The sequence below is a fragment of the Microcaecilia unicolor genome, chromosome 11 (assembly GCF_901765095.1).
Source record: "Microcaecilia unicolor chromosome 11, aMicUni1.1, whole genome shotgun sequence".
NCBI classification, from domain to species: domain Eukaryota; kingdom Metazoa; phylum Chordata; class Amphibia; order Gymnophiona; family Siphonopidae; genus Microcaecilia; species Microcaecilia unicolor.
The window spans coordinates 57,281,171-57,297,894 of record NC_044041.1 but is presented as its reverse complement, the minus strand read 5'-3'; the positions used below and the strand labels follow the sequence as shown (position 1 = coordinate 57,297,894).

General features: G+C 46.7%; 1 protein-coding gene across 1 annotated transcript in view; it reads left to right on the top strand.

The window, feature by feature from the left end:
- Window positions 1-16,423, top strand: part of PPM1F (protein phosphatase, Mg2+/Mn2+ dependent 1F) — a 36,559-nt gene extending 20,136 nt beyond the window's left edge. The window contains exons 5-8 of the mRNA XM_030217271.1: window positions 6,801-6,989; window positions 7,650-7,793; window positions 11,927-12,020; window positions 12,748-16,423. Coding sequence (XP_030073131.1) covers window positions 6,801-6,989; window positions 7,650-7,793; window positions 11,927-12,020; window positions 12,748-13,163 — 843 coding nt within the window. The 3' untranslated portion in view covers window positions 13,164-16,423. The remainder of the gene's footprint in view (window positions 1-6,800; window positions 6,990-7,649; window positions 7,794-11,926; window positions 12,021-12,747) is intronic.
- Window positions 16,424-16,724: the final 301 nt, after the last annotated feature.

The following is a 16,724-nucleotide window of genomic DNA, read 5'->3' as shown; positions in this document are numbered from 1 at the left end:
GGCAGAAGAAGCAAAAGAATGTTGTTAGAGTGTACACTGGAGTCGTCGTCGTCGTGCAACTGTAAGACTTTAAACACTGGCTGAATGAATAGAAGTTCTTAAAACATTTGAAAACAAACAAAGTCGAGCATCTATTGCTAAAGAATATGGTGTCAATCCCAGTCAAATTTCACGTACCTTGAAGCAGAAAAACCAGCTTCTGGAAGACTGGCAAAACAATGCAAATCCACACCTGAAACGTAAACGGGCGGGAAAAGCTGAGGATGTAGAAGATGCTCTTCTTCGGTGGTTTTCTCAAGTCGGAAGCAAACAGTTTCCTGTCAGTGGTCCACTGCTTATGGAGAAAGCTAATCAGCTAGCTGAAAGTCTTGGACTAACTGAATTCAAAGCCACTGTTTGATGATTGGAAAGATGGAAGGAGAGGAACAACATAAAATTCAAGAAACAGCATGGTGAAAAACAAGACGCTAATGACTTTGGTGCTGAAAATTGGCTTGTTTTAGTTCTTCGTACCATCTTGAACGAGTTTGCACCTCGTGGCATTTTCAATGCTGATGAAAATGGTCTCTACTGGCGAGCGATTCCTGATGGAACACTTGCATTCAAGCCAGCCGAAACTACAGGACGTAAAATGTCGAAGGACCGACTGACGATCCTCCTTTGCTCCAATATGGAACCCCTCATCATTGGAAAGAGCAAACAGCCCCATTGCTTCAAGAAAGTTAAGTGACTTCCTGTGTCATACGAGGCTAACGCAAATTCATGGATGACTGGGGAAATTTGGAAGCAGTGGCTAAAGAAGTTAGACACTAGAATGCGGGCACAGAAGCGTCAGATTTTTCTGCTTTGTGATAACTGTGCTGCACACAGGGATGATGTCAGGCTGTCTAACTCAAGGTGGTCTTCCTGCCACCAAGCACTACCTCTCTGATCCAACCTCTGGATCAGGGCATAATAGCCAATTTCAAACAACATTATCGGGCTGTTGTGCTGCGTCATCTGATGAGCGTTATGGATGACCAGACTGGGAAGGATAAACGTGCTGTTGAACTGGCTCGTGTTCTATCACTGTTGGATTCCCTAAATATGCAGAAAGAAGCCTGGAATCATGTTAAACAGGCAACCATTGTGAACTGCTACAAGCGGGCAAGCTTTGTTAAGAATGTGGAGGGGGATGCAGCTGTTGCAAACGTGTCAGATGAAGAAGTTATTGACATACCAGCCGGTGTTACTGAAGAGGAGTTTCATCACTACGTAGCACAGCTGAAGACAGCACTGATGTCGAGATATGTGCCTACACGCAGGCAACAACGGCTGATGTTGGAACAGATAAAGAAATGAGCAGTGAGGCACATGCTGATGAAATTCAACAACCTCCTCCTGTCACTTTTGCAAGAGCACTGGAGAGTCTCAACACTGTGCGGGCCTATCTGAAGGCCACTGAATGTCAGTGCTGTGATAGTTTTTACCATCTGGCAGATGTAGTCTATGGAACTCACAGACCCAAGAGTGTACAGAGGACTATAACTGATTACTTCAAGTAAAGCCTAATGTCAGTTAACTGAGACTGTATACTGTACGTATAATAAACAGTACTGTACATATGTTTATCATATGTCAAGCTTCTTTGGGTCACAACGGTTAAGTGCATGCTCTGGTTAACTGCATGCATTTCTTTGGTCCCAGACCCTTGCACTTAAGCGGATTGCACTGTGTATATATATTTCTCCGAGGACAAGCAGGCTGCTTGTTCTCACTGATGGGTGACGTCCACGGCAGCCCCTCCAATCGGAACACTTTACTAGCAAAGGCCTTTGCTAGTCCTCGCGTGCCGATGCGCACCGCGCATGCGTGGCCATCTTCCCGCCCGAACCGACTTGTGTTCGTCAGTCATCAAAGTCTCCCAGCGGCTTCAAGAAGTGCACCCAGTGCGCCCGGGTAATCTCGCTCACTGACAGGCACGCGTCGTGTCTTCAGTGTCTGGGGGCTGGGCACCGCCCGCAGGCCTGTAGTCTTTGCGCCCTTTTACAGAAAAGGACTCGGGTAGCGAGATTGGCCCAGTGGAACGTTTTGTTCTCGGGCTCTTCGTCGGCATCGGCACCGGGAGTATCGAGTGCGTCGACGTCGACAGCGTCAAGACCTCCGTCCTCGGCCACGACTGCATCGAGGCATTCGACCCTCTGCGTCGTCGGGGCCAAGACATCAGAAGGCTGCGTCGGCGTCGGTGGTACCGGGACCTCCACTAGTGCTGATGTCGTCAGACGGTGGTGCTTCGACTGGAGTGCAGATGAGGGCTGTCCATTCCCCTGCTGGTGGCGGTGAGCCTTCGGGTGGGTCTCCCCCTACCCTGAGGGCTCCTGCGGTACAGCTCCCCTGAGACCGACCTTCTTCGGCCTCGGCCCCGAGGAAGCGACGGCTGGATTCTACGTCCTCCTCGTCGGTACCGGGAAGCTCCGGTGACATGCTTCATTTGAAAAAGTCAAAGAAGCATCGACACCGGTCTCCTTCCCGCGTCGGTACCGAGAGCTCTGGGTCGCCGAGGGAGTCGGCACCCAGTAGGCATCGGCACCAGGAGGACCGCTCACCCTCTGTTCAGGAGGTGTCGATGCGCTCCACCTTGGACAGCCCGGAACAGCCTCCACGCCCGGAACAGACTCTGACATCGACTCCTGCATCGGCTTCCATGTCTTTCTCCACAGCCGCTCTGCACGAGAGTCTCCGGGCCGTTCTCCCAGAGATCCTGGGAGAGCTGTTGCGCCCTTCCCCTCCGGTACCGGGGGTGCTTGCGCCTCCGGTACCGTCGAGTGAGGTGCCGGCTGGCCCCTTGCCCGGGGTGAGGTCTCCGACATCGGTGCCGCTTGCGGTACCGACTGCGGTCGCCTCCCAGGAAGGCTCCCCAACGACGTCGGCGGAGGGAGCTTTGCCGGTGCGGGTGAGGGAGTGTACCTCTCGACGCTCACATCGTGGCCGTGGTTCCACGGAGTCAAGCCGGGCACGGCTTCAGACACAGGTCTGTGAACTTGTGTCTGATACCGATGGTGAGGCCTCATGGGAGGAGGAGGAGGACATCAGATATTTCTCTGACGAGGAGTCTGATGGCCTTCCTTCTGATCCCACTCCCTCCCCTGAAAGGCAGCTTTCTCCTCCCGAGAGTCTGTCTTTTGCAGCCTTTGTCCGGGAGATGTCTACGGCCATCCCCTTCCCGGTGGTTGTGGAGGACGAGCCCAGGGCTGAAATGTTTGAGCTCCTGGACTATCCTTCTCCACCTAAGGAAGCGTCCACAGTACCCATGCATCATGTCCTAAAAAAGACATTGCTGGCGAACTGGACCAAGCCTTTAAGTAATCCCCACATTCCCAAGAAGATCGAGTCCCAGTACCAGATCCATGGGGACCCAGAGCTGATGTGCACTCAGTTGCCTCACGACTCTGGAGTTGTGGATTTGGCCCTAAAGAAGGCTAAGAGTTCTAGAGAGCATGCTTTGGCGCCCCCGGGCAAAGACTCTAGAACCTTGGACTCCTTTGGGAGGAAGGCCTACCATTCTATGCTCGTGGCCAAAATCCAGTCTTACCAGCTCCACACGAGCATACACATGCGGAACAATGTGCGGCAGTTGGCGGGCTTGGTGGACAAGCTCCCTCCTGAGCAAGCTAAGCCATTTCAGGAGGTGGTCAGGCAGCTGAAGGCGTGCAGAAAATTCCTGGCCAGAGGGGTGTATGACACCTTTGATGTTGCGTCCAGGGCCGCTGCTCAAGGTGTGGTGATGTGCAGACTCTCATGGCTGCGTGCCTCCGACCTGGAGAATAGGATCCAGCAGCAGATTGCGGACTCGCCTTGCCGTGCGGATAATATTTTTGGAGAGAAGGTCGAACAGGTGGTAGAGCAGCTCCACCAGCGGAATACCGCTTTCGACAAGTTCTCCCGCCGGCAGCCTTCAGCTTCTACCTCTACAGGTAGACGTTTTTTGGGGGGAAGGAAGACTGTTCCCTACTCTTCTGGTAAGCGTAGGTACAATCCTCCTTCTCAACAGCCTGCGGTCCAGGCTAAGCCCCAGCGCGCTCGCTCTCGTCAACAGCGTGCGCCTCAGCAAGGCCCCTCGGCTCCCCAGCAAAAGCAAGGGACGAGCTTTTGACTGGCTCCAGCAGAGCATAGCCGACATCCAAGTGTCAGTGCCGGGCAACCTGCCGGTCGGAGGGAGGTTGAAAGTTTTTCACCAAAGGTGGCCTCTCATAACCTCCGATCAGTGGGTTCTTCAAATAGTCCGGCAAGGATACACCCTCAATTTGGCCTCCAAACCTCCAAATTGTCCACCGGGAGCTCAGTCTTACAGCTTCCAACACAAGCAGGTACTTGCAGAGGAACTCTCCGCCCTTCTCAGCGCCAATGCGGTCGAGCCCGTGCCATCCGGGCAGGAAGGGCTGGGATTCTATTCCAGGTACTTCCTTGTGGAAAAGAAAACAGGGGGGATGCGTCCCATCCTAGACCTAAGGGCCCTGAACAAATATCTGGTCAAAGAAAAGTTCAGGATGCTTTCCCTGGGCACCCTTCTCCCCATGATTCAGGAAAACGATTGGCTATGCTCTCTGGACTTGAAGGATGCCTACACGCACATCCCGATACTGCCAGCTCACAGACAGTATCTGCGATTTCAGCTGGGCACACGTCACTTCCAGTACTGTGTGCTACCCTTTGGGCTCGCCTCTGCGCCCAGAGTGTTCACAAAGTGCTTGGCTGTAGTAGCGGCAGCACTTCGCAGGCTGGGGGTGCACGTGTTCCCATATCTCGACGATTTCCTAAAGGACAAGTCCATAAACCGCTACTAAACAGACTTGGAAAAATCCAAAATTCCAGGAATAACATGTATAGAATGTTTGTACGTTTGGGAAGCTTGTCAGGTGCCCTTGGCCTGGATTGGCCGCTGTCGTGGACAGGATGCTGGGCTCGATGGACCCTTGGTCTTTTCCCAGTATGGCATTACTTATGTACTTATGTACTTATTGGCTGGTGAAGAACACATCTGAGGCAGGAGCCCTGCAGTCCATGCAGATGACTATTCGCCTCCTGGAGCTACTGGGGTTTGTGATAAATTACCCAAAGTCCCATCTTCTCCCAGTGCAGAATCTCGAATTCATAGGAGCTCTGCTGGATTCTCGGAAGGTAAGCCGATCTCAGGACAGCCTTTAGTTGTTCGCTTCATGAGAGGTTTGCTTTTGTCAAAGCCCCCTGTCAAGCCTCCTACAGTGTCATGGGATCTCAATGTCGTTCTCACCCAGCTGATGAAACCTCCTTTTGAGCCACTGAACTCCTGCCATCTGAAGTACTTGACCTGGAAGGTCATTTTCTTGGTGGCAGTTACTTCAGCTCGTAGAGTCAGTGAGCTTCAGGCCCTGGTAGCCCAGGCCCCTTACACCAAATTTCATCATAACAGAGTAGTCCTCCACACTCACCCTAAGTTCTTGCCAAAGGTTGTGTCGGAGTTCCATCCGAACCAGTCAATTGTCTTGCCAACATTCTTTCCCCGTCCTAATTCCTGCCCTGCTGAACGTCAGCTGCACACATTGGACTGCAAAAGAGCATTGGCCTTCTATCTGGAGCGGACACAGCCCAACAGACAGTCCGCCCAATTGTTTCTTTTGATCCCAACAGGAGGGGAGTGGCTGTGGGGAAATGCACCATATCCAATTGGCTAGCAGATTGCATTTCCTTCACTTTCGCCCAGGCTGGGCTGGCTCTTGAGGGTCATGTCACGGCTCATAATGTTAGAGCCAGGGCAGCGTCGGTAGCCCACTTGAAGTCAGCCATTATTGAAGAGATTTGCAAAGCTGCGACGTGGTCATCTGTCCACACATTCACATCTCATTACTGCCTGCAGCAGGGTACCCGACGCGACAGTCGGTTCGGGCAGTCAGTGCTTCAGAATCTGTTCGGGGTTTAGAATCCAACTTCACCCCCCTAGGCCCATGTTTATTCTGTTCCAGGCTACACTCTCAGTTAGTTGGATAATTGTTAGGTCAATCTCAGTTATGTCTTCGCCGTTGCGAGGCCCAATTGACCATGTTTGTTGTTTTGAGTGAGCCTGGGGGCTAGGGATACCCCATCAGTGAGAACAAGCAGCCTGCTTGTCCTCGGAGAAAGCGAATGCTACATACCTGTAGAAGGTATTCTCCGAGGACAGCAGGCTGATTGTTCTCACAAACCCGCCCGCCTCCCCTTTGGAGTTGTGTCTTCCCTTGTCTTTGTCTTGCTACGTATAGGACTGACGAACACGAGCCGGTTCGGGCGGGAAGACGGCCGCGCATGCGCATCGGCGCGCGAGGACTAGCAAAGGCCTTTGCTAGTAAAGTGTTCCGATTGGAGGGGCTGCCGTGGACGTCACCCGTCAGAACAATCAGCCTGCTGTCCTCGGAGAATACCTTCTACAGGTATGTAGCATTCGCTATATATATATATATATATATATATATATATATATATATATATATATATATATAGTTTTTATTTTGTTTTTCTATTTTTGTTTTAGCATGCACTAGCTCAAATAGTGTATGCTATATTAATTGGCACACATTAAAATGAGACAAGTGACCAAAATGTAAATGCACATTCCTGCTGCTTGGGGCCCAATTCTAGCAATGTATAGAGTAAATCATGTGTCACAGTAAGTGTCTACCACTGCTATTTCGTGTGTGCATGTGTTCACACAAGTGATATTGAGACAGAGAATGTTTGCAGTGCCCTTTGGGAGCTGTTGTGTATACAAATAGTACATTATGAGTGTCTTTGTGTGTTTCTTTGTAAAGGATGGGCTTGATCGGGCATACTTTGCAGTATTTGATGGCCATGGTGGGCTGGATGCTACCAACTATGCAGCAACGCATCTTCACATAAATGTCGGCCTGCATGAAAAGCTAATGGCAAACCCAGCAGAAGCACTGAGGGACTCATTCCAGCGCACTGATAACATGTTCCTGAAAAGAGCTAAGAGAGAGGTGAGGGGGCACACAGGCTAGAGCAATGACTTGGGGGAGAGGCAAGGGGGCATATTGGCCAGTGGAATGATTTGAGAGTGAGGTGGCTGGGGAGTGGGCGTACAGAGGCGCACGGGACCTGACTAAGTTAATTACTTGAAAGAAAGGTGAGTTCTGGTGAACAGAGGAGCTTTGCTCCGTGCTGTATTATTGACTTTACTGTGTGGTCTTATAAATGGCGTAGCCTCCCTGGGCCTCAGTTTTATCCAGTACAGTAGTAGTTTGGATTGTTTTGGCCCAAATAATCCATTCTGCATCATGCATGGCCAACTATAGCTCTAGACCACCTTGAAATCTATTTTTTAGTTAAAGTTGTTGAAAAGTTGTCTTGTGCAGCCAGAGCCAACATTCCTTCCCTGGGCTTCTACTAAGAGTTTTTGAATTACAACCCCAGGGACTAAAGGCTCAAAGAACAGCATTTTGATTATATTTCTTATGTCAGTATGTATCTTCTTAGCATGCATCTTAGGCTCACATCAAGGTGTGGTCCTCAAAGGATATATCCACAGTGCTTCCTATGGAACGCAGCCTCTCAGAGGATGTGTCCATTGTACTCTTACATGTTCTTGTCCCCATGAAGAGTGAATACTGATCTACTCATGCTGTCCTTCCTCTCTATAGAGGCTGCGCAGTGGTACTACTGGTGTCTCAGCTCTAATTGTGGGGAATCGGCTACATGTGGCCTGGCTGGGAGATTCCCAGATTGTGCTGGTGCGGCAGAGTAAAGCCCTGATGCTGATGGACCCCCACAAGCCGGATCGAAAGGTAGGGGAGTAAGTTACTGTAGAGCAGATGAGCTGCCTGTACTTTACAGAGACACTGAGTATTGGCAGAGCCCAGCCCTGTTTGTGGCTGCGGATCAGAATTCTGCTATTAGCTGGTTGTTTTTAAGATAGTTTACACTTTTGTTCATCCCCCTCCCAATATTTGTTTATGAAAACTTATTACCTGCCAATCCAAGAATATTTTTCCTTTGGCAAGGTACAAGTAACAAACAATAGCATAAAATAAGACAGGAATACCACAAAACCCTTAGTTCTTCCAAAGCCCTTTCCGCTGCCTCCAGCCCCAACATCACACCTGTCAACAACCTCATTGTCCAAAAGCTTCAACAAATAAAAGTATTACGTGTAGCTATTTATAATATGCATTAATTCAGTTCTTGCTCAGAAAATGATAGCAGTCACTTCAATTAGAGGTCAATTATTTAAAATATTGAGGTGCCTAACTGAAGAAATCACACAGCTAGATCTTCCTGAACATAACATTTCCCCCACCGAGCACCTATGTTCAGGTGTTTAGGAAAAATATTTTTTTATTCATGACCAAGAAGCAAAGCAAACAATACAACATAAAACCCTTTTAGGTGTTTAAAAAATTAGTGGGGTAAGGACAGGGGAAGTAACACTAGATGTCCAAATGTGGGCAACTGAATGGCAGGCCTAAAATTATAGATCTAAGTTTTGGAGCCTAAAACTCAAGTTCAGCTAAAATATCACTTAAATTTAGGTGCCTGTGTCAGGCACTGAGCAGTATTATCCTCTTGGTAAGTAAGCGGTAAGCACCTTGGAGAAAGGGGACATTTGCTTATGTTAGCCTAGTCCAGTGGTTCCCAAACCTGGTCCTGGAGGCACCCCAGCCTTTCAGGTTTTCAGGGTATCCACAGTGAATATTCATGAGAGAGATTTGCTTGCACTGCCTTGGTATTCAGATCACTCTCATGAATATTCATTGTGGATATCATGAAAACCTGAATGGTTGAGGTGCCTCCAGGACCAGGTTTGCAATCCACTGGCCTAGTCATTAGGGGAGTAATAGCAGTTTGCAGAAGGAACATGGGCATTATAAAATTGCATAGGTAAATACATATTCTTTGTGATCTGTTCCTGGGGGTGGAGCTCTATGATGTACCACAATACCCATTATTGAAGTACTAGTAAAGAAGGCCCGTTTGAGAGCAGTGAAACGGGCACTAGCAAGGTTCCCGGCTCCCTGCCTCCCTCTGCCACGTTGAAGCTGCCTGCCTGCCTCCCTCCCTCCATAGTGCACGCTGCCTGCCTCCGTCCCTACCTCTGTCGTTGAGGCTTGCTCGCAGTCTCCCTCATTGTCCCGTTCAGGCTGGCTTGCATGTTCGATTTCTGCGTAGTGTAACTTTTGTTTTGTGACGCGGGGGCGGGCCAATGTAAGAACTCCGGGTGCTGCAGGTTTTTCGCATTCGCGTTGTTTGTGACGTGACGTTTTGGGCATCGCGATTTGTTGATTGTATTTGCTTCACCCTCGACATCATCATGTTGGACGCGAGGGCGGGGCAACATTTCATGGGCAAATTCTGGTTTCACCACCATGCATTAGAACATTGGGACTTGTGGAGGCTTCATTAGAACGTTGGGGTTGCGAATTATGTGCGGAAGGGGCGTGGCTGAGGGCGGGTCTATGAGTGAGAGTGAGTGGGGCATGAGTAACAGTGAGTGGTAGTGCAGGGCTTCAGTGTTTCCCTGCCACAGAGTGAGCTTCAGAATGTTGGAGGTGAGAATTATTTATATAGATTGAACTACAGACAGTAGAAATATACTTAAATAATGGGAGGAGAAAAAGACCTCAGACGTCGCAAAGGATTCTTATTGTCTCAAAGGGGAGCCGGTTGATATCTTGTATCTGGATTTTCAAAAGGTCTCATGAAAGGCTACAGAGGAAACTGGAGGATCATGGGATAGGAGGAAATGACCTATTGTGGATTAAAAACTGGTTGAAGGATAGGAAACAAGAGAGTGGGGTTAAATGGGCAGTATTCACAATGGAGAAGGGTAGTTAGTGGGGTTCCTCGGGGTCTTTGCTAGGACCGCTGCTTTTTAATATATTTATAAATGATTTAGAGATGGGAGTAACTAGCGAGGTAATTAAATTTGTTGATGACACGAAGTTATTCAAAGTCGTTAACTCGCGACAGGATTGTGAAAAATTACAGAAGGACCTTACGAGACTGGGAGACTGGGCGGCTAAATGGCAGATGACGTTTAAAGTGAGCAAGTGCAAGGTGATGCATGTGGGAAAAAAGAACCCGAATTATAGCCACGTCATGCAAGTTTCCACGTTAGGAGTTACGGACCAAGAAAGGGATCTGGGTGTCGTCGTCGATAATATACTGAAACCTTCTGCTCAGTGTGCTGCTGCGGCTAGGAAAGCGAATAGAATGTTGGATATTATTAGGAAAGGTGTGGAAAACAGGTGTGAGGATGTTATAATGCCGTTGTATCGCTCCATGGTGCGACTGCACCTTGAGTATTGTGTTCAATTCTGGTCGCTGCATCTCAAAAAAGATATAGTAGAATTGGAAAAGGTGCAGCAAAGGGCGACTAAAATGATAGCAGGGATGGGACGACTTCCCTATGAAGAAAGACTAAGGAGGCTAGGGCTATACAGCTTGGAGAAGAGACGGCTGAGGGGAGACATGATAGAGGTATATAAAATAACTAGGAAAAAATGCCCGTTTCTGAGCGGAATGAAACGGGCGCTAGCAAGGGGCCCCCTCCCTCCGTCCCTCCAAGCTACTTGCCTTGTTCGCTGTGGCGTTTCCGTTTCGGCCCTCGAGTGTCATAGCTCCGCCCTCGACATCATGACGTTTTGACGCGAGGGCGGTGCAGACACTCCAGGGCACACCGGATATCTCGGGCGCCTCAACTTCCGTGGAGGCTTCAGAACGTTGGGGTTGCCTTTTATATAGAGAGATGAGTGGAGTGGAACGGGTGGATGTGAAGCGTCTGTTCACGCTTTCCAAAAATACTAGGACTAGGGGGCATGCGATGAAACTACAGTGTAGTAAATTTAAAACAAATCGGAGAAAATGTTTCTTCACCCAACGCGTAATTAAACTCTGGAATTCGTTGCCGGAGAATGTGGTGAAGGCGGTTGGCTTAGCAGAGTTTAAAAAGGGGTTAGACGGTTTCCTAAAGAACAAGTCCATAAACCACTACTAGACGGACTTGGGAAAAATCCACAATTCCAGGAATAACATGTATAGAATGTACGTTTGGGAAGCTTGCCAGGTGCCCTTGGCCTGGATTGGCCGCTGTCGTGGACAGGATGCTGGGCTCGATGGACCCTTGGTCTTTTCCCAGTGTGGCATTACTTATGTACTTATCTTTTTCTCCTCCCGTTATTTAAGTACTAGCCGTTAAGCCCGTAACAACGGGCTAGTTTTTTGTTTTCCTATGGCCTCCGTCCACCAACCCTGCTCTCTCCCATGCCCTCCCCCCAGCGTCTGTTTCCCTCAGTTCCGCCCCCTCCTTCCCTCCCTGTTCCCTCCTCCGATTTCCACGGCCATGTCCAAGCCCTCCTCCCTATTGGGCTGTACTGCTGGTGGAGGCGGGGCTTGGACTTCTACACTCTCAGCATTCCGACTCTACTGTGCATTTGCAGGTGAGTCGGTAGTTTGATATTTCTACTGTCTGTACTTTAGTAGTTCACTTGTGGGTATCGTGGTGATATAGTGTGGACAGTATAGCCATTTGTTTAGTTCTATGTTGTACCTGCATAACTGCACCTGCCTTGTGTGCCACTGGTGGGTTTTCTGGAAGCCTGTTTATAAAGTCTCAAACACTTTATAAAATAGGTATGTGTGTTCAAATTTTTTATAGTTCTACTATTTATAAAATGATCTCCTAATAGTTCTTCATACCAGATACTTCCCTGCCCTGCCTAAGGAGAAGGTGGGCGAGGGGGGGGGGGGTGGGTAATACTCTAGTAGTCGTATTTGGAAGAGTTTGAGGCAGGTTGACAAGTGGTGGGATCATGTGGTATTGGCTCCAATTGATGCCAGCAGTGGCTGCATTAGTGGGGGATCACTAGATCTGTCTTTGAAAAGTGGAATTCAGGTTTAACAGCATGCTGATATGTTGTAGGATGAAAGACAGAGGATTGAAGCACTTGGTGGCTGCATAACACACATGGGGTGCTGGCGAGTGAATGGAACGCTAGCTGTCTCCAGAGCCATTGGTAAGTTATCCCTCACCAAAGATGAATGAACTTGGAGTAGGATTTTCATATAGTTCTTGTCTTTGGTGCATGGCATGTTGGTACTTGTAGTTCCAGTTTCAAAATAAGGCATCCAGCTGTTGGCTGGAGTAGAAATCCCAATATATGTATTTATTTTACACTCTCCCATTTCTCATGTTTAAGTTTTTCTAATGGCAGCCCCTTAGGGTAGAGGTGTGAGCTTTTTATGGCCTGGGGTTGGCTGTTGTTTGATTACTATATACGATTAATTTATATCTAGATAAATGAAGGCAAATAATCAGATCTTATAGAACATGCCAGCACAGTTTCTTCTTCACCCTTAATAAAAAGGACTGGTTATTTCCTTTCATTTATTGTTCCCTCCTTAAAGCAATGCACAAATTACTGTATTTTGTTACCCCTCCCCTTCTATTAAGCTGTGTGGTAGTGCCAACACAGCCCATTCACAGTGACTGGGCTGTGTCAGCATTAGCGCACGGCTTGGTAAATGGGGGGGGGGGGGGGGTATTCAAACAGAAATTAACTTCAATGTATAACATAAGTCAAATTAATTTTATATTAAACAATTTTTAAAAAGCCAAAATAACACAAGCAGAACCTCCCATAGTACAGTCAGACTAATGTAGTGAAACTGATTTCATATCGGACAGTTAAAATAGAAAAACCACTGTCTTCCTCTTGCATCTCTTTCTGTCTCCTGCATAAGGTGACATTGATCAGAAGCCCTACATTTCGGGTGTGGCTGATGGGGCCTCCTTTCAGCTGATGGGTTGTGAGGACTATCTGGTCTTGGCCTGTGATGGTTTCTTTGACTCTGTGAAAACATGGATGGTGGTAGAACTGGTTCTGGAGCACTTAAGGGAGAATGGCGGAGATGGCACCAAGACTGCAGAGAGTCTGGTCACTGCAGCCAAAGAGGGAGGATCAAGTGACAACATTACTGTCATGGTAGTGTTCTTCAGGGACCCTCGGACCATCTTGGCTGACAGTCTGACTGCTGCTGGAAGCTGCAGACCTGTTGAGCACTCTGACGATTCGCTGTTTAATTTCTTCAGCTCAGAGGCAGAGGATCAGGGCACAAATCATATGAACCTGAAGGAAAATCATGACAAAATAGATTAAGAGAAATGAAAGAGGGCTGCAGCTGTACCTAAAAAACTAACTCACTTTCTGCTGAAGCACCATGAGGAAGAAAGAATGAAATCTTTGTGGTGGACAAGTCAATTCCTGCCCTTTGGACTCTGACAGCAGGACAGGTCATGTATTCCAGTTCATGTTTTCAACACATTTGGCTGTGCAGTTTCCAAGATTGGAGGTTCTGAAAATGAGCAAATATAATTATTAAATTGTGGGTGATGTTCTTCATCCCACACCCCCCTTCCCTCCACTGACCAGTGATCCTAATGTTAGCATGCTTATCCCATGCTAAACAACAAAATGCCAGCATGTACAGGATTGTCCATGCCCAGGCTGTCAGAATCCACAAGCTTTACCATTAATATATATATTTTTTAAAGTTTTATTTAAGAGAAAACAAGCGAATTTGCATTTAGGGAATTGGGTATAAAGTTCTAAGCTTCTATAAGATTCAGAATATGGAGGTATTGTGTGTTACACGAGAAGTCTTGAGTTAAGAAAACATGTAATGGAGCCCTCTGCACAGTCTCTACTGTTTTTCATAATGTGCTTGATAACATCTGAAAACCAGAGGGAACCTTCTAGGGAGTATTCCATTTGAGCGCTCTTTATTGAAACTGATTGCTGAATGTCATCTGAACTGGGTTTCCTAAGTTTTAAAATGAATGAAATTAAAATTAAAAAGTCATAACATTATAGAATACATAGGTCAAACAAACTGTGCAAAGGACGATTACAGTCTAGTATTTGCTTGAAGAATCCTAGCAGAACCCCTGCAACTGGGAATCTTAATTGATGTAAGTATAAACAAAGTCAATTCCTCCCTCCAAAGAAAAGTATAAGGAGAGACCAGCGAGGGCTCGTTCTTCTTTTATTTAGCAGGACTAATGACATACAGACTGAATTAGTGGAAGAGCAGAGAATTTGTGCTGCCTGTCCTAAAAAGGCAGAGCGTGCCTTTCAAGTTCTTCCAGATGAAAAGTGCAAAGCGGTTCAAGCCACACTCTTATAGTAAGAGTGGGAGATTCCCTTTTTGTCTGGAAGAGCGGCTTATGATCTATCCCAGCTGCTCTCTCTTTGAGGAAATTATGGAACTGTTTGTATAGGAATGACTGATTAATTGGGGCCTCCTTCCTACCAAGTGTGCTTCAGACTGACTCTTTCAGTATTATTGTATTCAGTTTAGGTTTTGTTACAAGGTTTGAAAAAAACATTTCAGTGTTATTGGATTGTAATCAGCATTGTAAATTTTTCATCTGTGTTTTTCTTCTTTTATAATTACATATGTAACAGGTCATGTCTTATTTTGGGGGGTGTACATCTCAGGATCTTGGTGAACACTGGAATGTGACATGAAAATGTCTTTCTGTGTAAGAGACATTATGGGTTGTGTTCTCTTTTGCAAAGCTATGTATACTGTTACAAGACCCCCCGTCCCCCCTCAATTACTTCAGGGATGTGCTGCATCACCGGTTATTAGTGCCCCTCCCCCTCCTCCATGGCATCTGCTTGTCTGGCTGCCTCAATTTTTGATGCGTTTAGTTCAGGTATTATTCTCCACAATGTCTGCATTTTGTTGGATTGATACACTTCCCTTGAGGAACAGAGATCGACCCAGCTTGAATGCAGTGAGGTTAGCAGAGAAGAGGAAGCTGATCAGGATAAAGTCTAGGGTCTCATGGCAGATGGTTTTGTAGCCATGTGTATCCTGGACAGCGCAGGATTCTTTGCAACCCTGATCCCATTTATATTCCAGTAAAGAGGTTTTTCTTAAAAGGTGATGCTGTCCATGAGCTTCCCCAAATCACACGAGTCCCCTCATTTTCCATCTGCAAAGAATCCAGCCTGTCAGCAAAGAAAGAACATCTCTTCCTTGTGGTTTCTTCAGATCTGATGTACAAGTATCTTATCCTTTAGACTTTGTGTGGTGCTGAGGGTAGGCAGGCCGAAACCATTCTGGGAAAGAAGGCCTCCCAGAGCAACAGGAGAGACCCATTTCAGTATTAACCTTTGTGTTTCAATTATATTCACAACAAGTAGTAAACCTCATCCATTGTAAACTAAAACCATTTACTGCCAGCTCATTGCTTTAAGCTGTATGTACCGCTGGATGCAGCCATGTTCAGAATAATGTCTGGATTACATGCGTTTGGTTTGTGTAGTTGTTTTGTCAATTATAACAGCATTGCCAGTATGAGCCACCACAGGTTCAGCAAACTTGGAGGGTAGTGAGTTAAGAACATAAGAACTACCATATTGGAACAGACTGAAGGTCTATCAAGCCCAGTATCCTGTTTCCAAAAATGGCCAATCCAGGGCCCAGATGCTTCAAGTTCCGATGCTAAAGCCAATAGTGCAGACTCCATAGTGCAAGAACAGTGTAGAAGCTTACATCGCCAATGCTCAAAGCAAATCGTATTCAAATTGTATATGTGCTATGAAACCAAAAGCAAGGAGGAGGAATGTGCCTGGTGCATGAGCACAAGAGGTTTGCAGTAAGCGCAGCTCTTGTATGCATGCCCAGGCAGGGGCCGGAAGTGCAAGCACACATTGGCTTCTTCTGCACCTTTAAATATAAGTGGTTCAAAAATTGTTTTCAGTTGAAAGGCTCATATTTAAGTGCAGAAGAATGATTCTGATGTGTGCTTGCACTTTTTCTGTTTTGCTCAGACTTGCACACATTTGTTCCTCCCTAACAGCGTTTATAGGCTGCACTCTCTTCCTTCTGCTTCTAAAAGAAGACAAAACTGGCAGTTTTAAAGTGAGAAATTTTGAAAAGAAATCCTCTCTTGAAAACCTTCAACTCTACCTCTGAGCTGGCAGTAAATTTCCAGCGTTAAGGGCAGCATTTGTATCAATGCTATTCTCTGAGCATTGGGAGGGAACACAAAATAGCCTCATTAATATCTGAGTACATTTAAATACAATTTGTGACCATTTTTGGCGCACACATTGTTTTCCACAACTCATTAATTTGCATGCTAGTCCAGCGCTAATTGCCTCTAATACCGGTGTTAGGTTTAGAACATTGGTCCTCAGGTCACAAGTACCTGGAAAGATCCTAAAAGAGTAAAATAGATTTTATGTTGGTTATCCCAGGTATAAGCAGTGGATTTTCCCAAGTCCATCTTAATAATGGCTTATCAACTTTTTAAAAAGAATTTCCCCAAATAATAATAGTTTTAATTGCTAGTGGTGGATTACTGCTTATTATGCATGCTTCTTGGATACCTCACAATATATAGCAGGAATACAAGTGTAAGATTGTATTTTTAATTTTGAAAATAAAAATGGAAGAGTTAAGGTGAAATTTATTTTTAATATCAGTATCAGTGAATAAGAAAGTGTGAGGATGATTTCTGTGGCCATTTCCAGTGATTGTAGAGGTTCTGGTGAAAGGAGTTAAATAATACAAAGAGAAAAAGCACCTGGACCCCGGGAATCGGTGTGAAGAGCAGTCTTTATTAGGAGATACAACACAGGCTGTGCTTCAGCAAATACCTGCTTCGGGGATCAGCTACGACTGATATTGCAAAGGGTTCATTA